The sequence below is a fragment of the Fundulus heteroclitus genome, unplaced genomic scaffold (genome assembly GCF_011125445.2).
Source record: "Fundulus heteroclitus isolate FHET01 unplaced genomic scaffold, MU-UCD_Fhet_4.1 scaffold_36, whole genome shotgun sequence".
Taxonomy (NCBI): Eukaryota; Metazoa; Chordata; class Actinopteri; order Cyprinodontiformes; family Fundulidae; genus Fundulus; species Fundulus heteroclitus.
In genome coordinates, this window is record NW_023396770.1 from 1143278 (window position 1) to 1150880 (window position 7603).

A 7603-nucleotide genomic window follows, 5' to 3' on the forward strand; every position below is an offset into this window, starting at 1 on the left:
TGCTTCTTTAGGAGAACGTCTGCTTGCTCACATGTGAAACTTCAGCCGGTTTTTAAAGGAAGCGCGTTGGAGCGAGGCGGACCTGCAGCTCCAGGACTTCAGCTTTCCTCCTCCGGACAGGTTGGTCCTGAGCAGACCTCCCCCCCTGCTCCCCCCTCCTCTCTGCTGCGGTAAAATCTCCTGAGTGGCTGCAGCTCTCCCTCCGTGGGACTCTCCTCCCTCCTGCTCCTCCTCCTCTGCATCCCCCTCAGCGGGGGTTTCAGTGCAGAGCCGGAGCGCAGAGCGGAGAGGTCCCCGCTGAGGAGAGCTTCTGGGTTCCTTCTTCATGCAGCGGAGGTCACTTCTCCTGGCTGCCGAGGCGCTGAGCCCCCCCTGCTGACCCCCCCCCCTGCCTCTCCGTCCAGCAGCAGCAGCAGCAGCAGCGCAGCGTAAAGCCATGGATGTGGTTAAGAGCCGCCTGCTGGGCATCTCCGTGGCCGTGGCGCACGGCGTGTTCTCCGGTTCCCTCAACATCCTCCTCAAGTTCCTGATCAGCAATTATCACTTCGGCTTCCTGACGCTGATCCAGTTCCTGACCAGCGTCACGGCGGCGCTCACCCTGGAGACGCTCCGGCGTCTGGGGAAGATCCAGATCCCCGCGTTCAGCACGCAGCTCTCCAAGGTAAGAACGCAGAACCGGTTCCTTCCCGCGTGGCTTAGAACCCGCAGGGCCAGAATTTCACCACAAGTTTGGAGCTTTTGTGCGGATTTCAGAGGAAGTTTCAGGTTCTGTTACTGGTTCTGATCCAGTGGAACCGGGCTCGGTTCTTCTCTGGTCAGAGTGGATAGGGTTCCATGTTCTTCTCCAAAGACGAGCGCAGACAGCAGCTGTGCATCAGAACCAGATAGAGTGCAGAATCAAACCTCTGATTCTGGACCGGGCTCAAACAGAACCGGATCTCTGAAAGCTTCTTTTATCCGTCAGGTTTTCTCTGGTGACCAGAATTTCTAACTTTGTCAGATTCGGTTCTGGACTCTGGTTCTGGTTCCTTATTTTATCACATCATCATGGTTCCGCCACCACGTTCCCTGTGAGCGTGGTGTTCTAGTGATGCTTAGATCTGGAGTCATGGCCCAAAAGGTCCAGTTTGGTTCCGAGGGATCAGAACACATTTTCCACACACATTTGGCAGATTTTATCCAGATTTGGGTGTTTAGGCTTCATGTCTGAGTCCAGGTAAACCCGTCTCACATGCAGAACCCGACCAGAACCGCTGGGAAGTTCTGCAGCTCCTTCCCGGGCCCGTGTCCCTGACAGGTGCTGCTCCAGCTACGTTTACCGTCTCTCTGTTTGCTACTGATGTCATGCTTATTGCTGTTTTTCTCCTATTTGAACTTTTCATTTTCTACCTTAATATTCTGAATTATCTATTAATTAATACACAGTTTTACAGCTTAACTTTAAATGAGCTTTTTATTCACATTAGTTAATCTAGTGTGTAAGTCTGGTGTCTTCTGTCATGACCAAATGTTACCTTTGTGGGACATTAAACATATTTCTATTCTATTCTATTCTATTCTATTCGCCTCTCTGATCTGCTCCCGTCACATTTTATCACATTTTAATGGGTTTATGTCCCTTTCCTCCTGTTTCTTCTCAGTTTATTGAACTTTTTTACGTCTGAACCAACCTGACCTTTTCTAAAAAAGTATTTTCCTCTAAATCTATAACTAGTTAACTAAATCATAACTAGTTAACTAAATCTATAACTGGTTAACTAAACCATAACTAGTTGTTCTGCCCTCTGCAGCAGCTGCCTGCTAACGAGGCGTTAACATCACTTGGAGGACTTTGGACCCGCTCTGCTCTGCTCAGAAGGTTTAATTCTGACAAATTGAGGATTTTCCAGCACAGCTTTAAGGTCATGATATTACACCAACTGGGTTTTTGCTCATATTTCTATTTCTTCTTATTATAATTATCTAGTCAGCAGTGATTGTTGCCTGTGAACGCTCCCATGGCGGCCATCTTCCCTCCGTCTCTCTTTATTAATGTTGAATCATGACTTCTGACTTTAACAGAGGTCTGCAGAGCTTCAGATCTTGTTCTAGGACCTCCTGGATGGGTCGTTGATGAACTCTTGGAGTAACTTTGGTAGTTCATGTTCTAACGAGTGGAACTCATATATTTTTCACACAGGACCCGGTTGGTTTGGAGCCTTTCTCCAGTAATAAATAAAATCATTGCTTGTTATTGTGTAGAAGGCTTTTCTGATCGTCTCCTTAGTGAAATCGTTGAACAGTGAAATCCTTTTGATCATCAGTGTCTCTCTGCTGGCCCTGGATTTACAGAAATTATACTGAGTAATAATAAATCTGTTATTTTAAAGGAAGAAAGCCAACAAACAGTGATCTTAGGAGAAAAGCGTTAAAAGTGCTGCAGGATTGCTCAGAGTCTGGTTTGGCTTTTATTTCCTGCAGTGAGCTCAGAATGAGGCGGCGTTGTGTTAGTAGCTCCAAACGCTTCCATATAAAATATATAAAATATATAAAATATATAAAATATATAAAATAATGTTCCACGGCTGAGCTCCTCCATCAGTGGAAGGTTCTCTGACTGGGCTAAATGTGTGCATGCAGGAGTTTGCGTCGGTGTGCATCCTGTCCACGCTGCAGTCCACGCTGACGCTCTGGTCCCTGCGTGGCCTCAGCCTCCCCATGTACGTCGTCTTCAAGCGCTGCCTGCCGCTCTTCACCCTCTGCATCGGCGTCTGCGTCCTGAGGAACGCCATGCCGACCGCCGGCGTGGTCACCGCCGTCATCATCACCACCGGGGGCGCCGTGATGGCAGGTAATACATCCGTCCATCATCCATCCATCCATCCATCCATCATCCATCCATCCATCCATCCATTCATCCATCCATCCATTTATCATCCATCCATCATTCATCCATCCATCCATCATCACCACCGGGGGCGCCGTGATGGCAGGTAATACACCCATCCTTCATCCATCCTTCATCCATCATCCATCCATCCATCATCCATCCATCCATCCATCCATCCATCTGTCCATCCATCCATCATCCATCCATCATCCATCCATCATCCATCCATCCTTCATCCATCCATCCATCCATCCATCCATCCATTTATCATCCATCCATCCATCCATCCATTTATCCATTATCCATCCATTCATCCATCATCCATCCTTCATCCATCCATTCATCCATCCATCCATTCATTCATCCATCCATCCATCCATCCATCCATTATTCATCCATCCATCCATTTATCCATCCATCCATCATCCATCATCACCACCGGGGGCGCCGTGATGGCAGGTAATACATCCATCCTTCATCCATCCGTTATCCACCCATCCATCCATCCATCCATTTATCTATCCATCCATCCATCCTTCATTCATCCATCCATCCATCCTTCATCCATTATCCATCATCCATCATCATCACCACCGGGGGCGCCGTGATGGCAGGTAATACATCCATCCTTCATCCATCCTTCATCCATCATCCATCCATCCATCATCCATCCATCCATCCATCCATCTGTCCATCCATCCATCATCCATCCATCATCCATCCATCATCCATCCATCCTTCATCCATCCATCCATCCATCCATCATCCATCCATCCTTCATCCATCCATCCATCCATCCATCCATTTATCATCCATCCATCCATCCATCCATTTATCCATTATCCATCCATTCATCCATCATCCATCCTTCATCCATCCATTCATCCATCCATCCATTCATTCATCCATCCATCCATCCATCCATCCATCCATTATTCATCCATCCATCCATTTATCCATCCATCCATCATCCATCATCACCACCGGGGGCGCCGTGATGGCAGGTAATACATCCATCCTTCATCCATCCATCCAACCATCCATCCATCATTCATCCATCATCCATCATCCATCATCCATTCATTCATCCATCCATCCATTCATTCATCCATCATCCATCATCATCCGTCATCATCACCACCGGGGGCGCCGTGATGGCAGGTAATACATCCATCCCTCATCCATCCATCCTTCATCCATCCATTCATCCATCATACATCCATCATCCATCCATCATCCATCCATCCATTTATCATCATCACCACCGGGGGCGCCGTGATGGCAGGTAATACATCCATCCTTCATCCATCCATCCTTCATCCATCCATACATCCATCATCCATCCATCCATCCATCCATCCATCCATTCATCCATCATACATCCATCATTCATCCATCCATCCATCCATCATTCATTCATCTATCATCCATCCATTCATCTATTCATCCATCCATCCATCATCCATCATCCATCCATCCATCCATCCATCCATCCATCCATTCATCCATCATACATCCATCATTCATCCATCCATCCATCCATCATTCATTCATCTATCATCCATCCATTCATCTATTCATCCATCCATCCATTATCCACCCATCCATCCATCCATCATCCATCCATTCATTCATCCATCCATCCATCATCCATCCATCCATCCATCATCCATCCATCCATCCATCCATCCATCATCACCACCGGGGGCGCCGTGATGGCAGGTAATACATCCATCCATCGTCCATCATCCATCCATTCATTCATCCATCCATCCATCATCCATTCATCATCCATCCATCATTTATCCATCATCCATCCATCCATTCATCATCCATCCATCCATCCATTCATCATCCATCCATCATCCATCATCCATCCATCCATCCATCCATCCATCCATCCATCCATCCATTCATCCATCATACATCCATCATTCATCCATCCATCCATCCATCATTCATTCATCTATCATCCATCCATCCATCCATCATTCATTCATCTATCATCCATCCATTCATCTATTCATCCATCCATCCATTATCCACCCATCCATCCATCCATCCATCATCCATCCATCCATCCATCCATCCATCCATCCATCCATCTTACATGACTCCTTTCATCGGCACATCTGGCAGAAACTTTGTGAAAGGACATTTTTAAAGGATGCTAACAGAACCACATCATCTGCAAAAAGCTGAGTTAAGACTCTAAGCCAGGGGAGTCAAACTCATTTCCCTATGAAGTCATTAAAAGGGCCGCTTGAACGTGTATAGACGATACTTTTCATTTCATAATTTCATTCCAGTTCACATAGAAGTATAAAAAATGCACGGTAACATAGAAATAGCAACCTTAGGCCCAGTTTATACAGTTTATCTGCAAGAAAAGTTAATTTTGGGCTGAGTTACACTTACAGGAGGCACAGTTTTAGCCACTTTATACACTTTAAAAGGAAATATGCCTTTTTTAATTGGCTCTTGAGGGCCGGATAATTTACCTTGACGGGCCGGATTCAGCCCGCGGACCTTGAGTTTGACACCTGTGCTCTAAGCTATCAAACCAGACAGCTTCTCTTCCACATCTATGAACCCCACCAACCTGAGCAGAAACACATTTGGTGGAAACGTCTCTTCAAGTCTGGCCAGTCACACCCAGACTCCCAGCTTTGCCTCGTCTGCTGACAGGTTTTAGGCTAATCAGAGGAAATTATTTCCTTTTCCTCTTCCTTGGTTCCTGCAGGCGCTGGTGACCTCACTGGCGATCCCTTTGGTTATGTCACCGGGGTGCTGGCCGTTATCATCCACGCCTCCTACTTGGTTCTGATCCAGAAAACCAGTCTGGAGAGTGAGTATGGACCTCTGACTGCGCAGTACGCCATCACCATCATGGCGTCGCCGGTATGAAGCCCCTCCTTGTTCATGGATTTCTTGCTTCTCTGCTGTTTCTGCTTTGCTCTCTGACGTTTCCCTGGTTTTCAGGTCCTGCTCATCTGCTCCGTCATCTCCATGGATGCCCTCAACATGTGGTCGTACGAGGGCTGGAAGGAACCCCAGATCACCGTCATCTTCATCCTGTGCATCTTCATCGGCTGTGCCATGAACTTCACCACGCTGCACTGCACCTACATCAACTCGGCCGTCACCACCAGCTTCGTCGGTGTGGTGAAGAGCATCGCCACCATCACCGTCGGCATGCTGGCCTTTGAGGACGTGGCGCCCACAGGGCTGTTCATCGGCGGCGTGGTGGTCAACACCGTCGGCTCCATCACCTACTGCGTGGTCAAATACTTTGAAACAAAGAGGAAGAGTTTGTATGAGGACTTGGAGAAGGACGCCTCGCAGCCTGGGGACCCGTACACACAGAAACCACCTCTGGACCACGGAGATCCGGCCGCTGGACCCGATCCAGGATGGTCGGAGGCGGGAGAAGTTCTGAGTGGAGACGGGGAAACGGGAGAGCCGCCCCATTTATCAAATGGAGCGTTAACGGTGGGAGAGACCGCACAAGGAGAGGGAGGCTTAAAATCTGTGGTGATGAGTGAAAAAGACGTTGTGGAGATGCAGAGAGAGCACCTGCAGAAGGAGAACGCCTCTGCTGGTCACTCAGCCACCGATAACTTTGTAGGAGTATGGAGGTCAATCAGGAATCTGCAGTTTACAAAGAAAGAAAATCTGATCGACAACATGGAGCTCCAGAGTCCATAAGGGATGGAAACCCAAACAGGCTCTGGAGCAGAAACTAAAACTAAGCCAGAGGAGACCAGAGGAGCCTGAACTTCTTCTGGAAGTCTGCCAGGAACCTCTTTGTTCAGCCTCAGCCGTGCTTGATGAATGCTTGTTGGTCTAATTGGCTGCTGTTGCTGCATTACCTCAAGGAAATCTCTTGTGCTGAGGAATTAACGTCCCAGAAGCAGAAAGAGGTTCTCTTCATTGTGATGACTGAGAAGAGGTTCCAGGCGGAGAGCGCTGGGGGAGGAGCTGTGGGCAAAGCTACCTGTGGAGATGAATTCAGCTTCTCGTTGCCTTGGCATGCTGGGAGGGCAGCGCAGAGCGCCGCAGCATGACGCGGCCTCTAACCCAGCCGGTGCTGCCGCTCCCGTTTAACATCCAATCAGGGAAGAGTTTCAGTTTGTGCATTAGAACCCGGTGGATTGTTTGTTTACTGAACTCTGCAGGTCTGCTGCTTTACGTTTTATATGCTTCCATATCATCAGCGTCAGATCATCAACATGAAGCCATGTCAACGTGTCAAAGTGAAAACGATGGCACCGAGTGTTATTCTGTGTTCTTCTGGGTCACCGGGGGGAGAATCAGTGGTGCAATGTGACAATTATTCACCTAAAAGAGCTAAAATGAAGTATTTTAACTGAGAAGTTTCTTTCCATGACATTTTGTACTTCTTTATCACAGTAATGGTGGATGTTTTTTGGTTTTTAATACACTGCAATTTCTTTCCTCTTGTGCTGTTCTGAACTGATGTGTCTACAACCAAAACGCTAAAAATGCTTTTTATTGTTTTCAGTGTTTGTTAAGCAGAGTGGAGACAAGAAAAAGCTCAGCTGTCTCCACAAAAAATGATTTCCAGCAGTGGTTTAGTGGCCTTTTTTTAATTTACTGGAAGCTTTTTATAAAACTCTAAACATCAGATTTATTGAAGAACAACATTTGATTATTTGTTTGTTTTATGCTGTTTTATGAGAATAATAAAGGGACTACATCATTTCAGCTGTT

General features: G+C 47.2%; 1 protein-coding gene across 1 annotated transcript; it reads left to right on the forward strand.

Annotated features, from left to right (window-relative positions):
* Nucleotides 1-7603, forward strand: LOC105934413 (solute carrier family 35 member D3). Its single transcript, XM_012874370.3, has 4 exons — nucleotides 1-661; nucleotides 2620-2830; nucleotides 5613-5770; nucleotides 5852-7603. The coding sequence occupies exons 1-4, from the start codon at nucleotides 437-439 to the stop codon at nucleotides 6575-6577; spliced, it is 1320 nt and encodes a 439-aa protein (XP_012729824.2). The 5' UTR covers nucleotides 1-436; the 3' UTR covers nucleotides 6578-7603.

What these genes read in the sequence shown, in the direction of transcription:
- LOC105934413 (XM_012874370.3), top strand. Translation starts at nt 437, where the DNA reads ATGGATGTGGTTAAGAGCCGCCTGCTGGGCATCTCCGTGGCCGTGGCG. An exon ending in CGGGGGCGCCGTGATGGCAG is followed by an intron (nt 2,831 to 5,612) that starts GTAATACATCCG and finishes TGGTTCCTGCAG; the next exon opens with GCGCTGGTGACCTCACTGGC. An exon ending in TCACCATCATGGCGTCGCCG is followed by an intron (nt 5,771 to 5,851) that starts GTATGAAGCCCC and finishes CCTGGTTTTCAG; the next exon opens with GTCCTGCTCATCTGCTCCGT.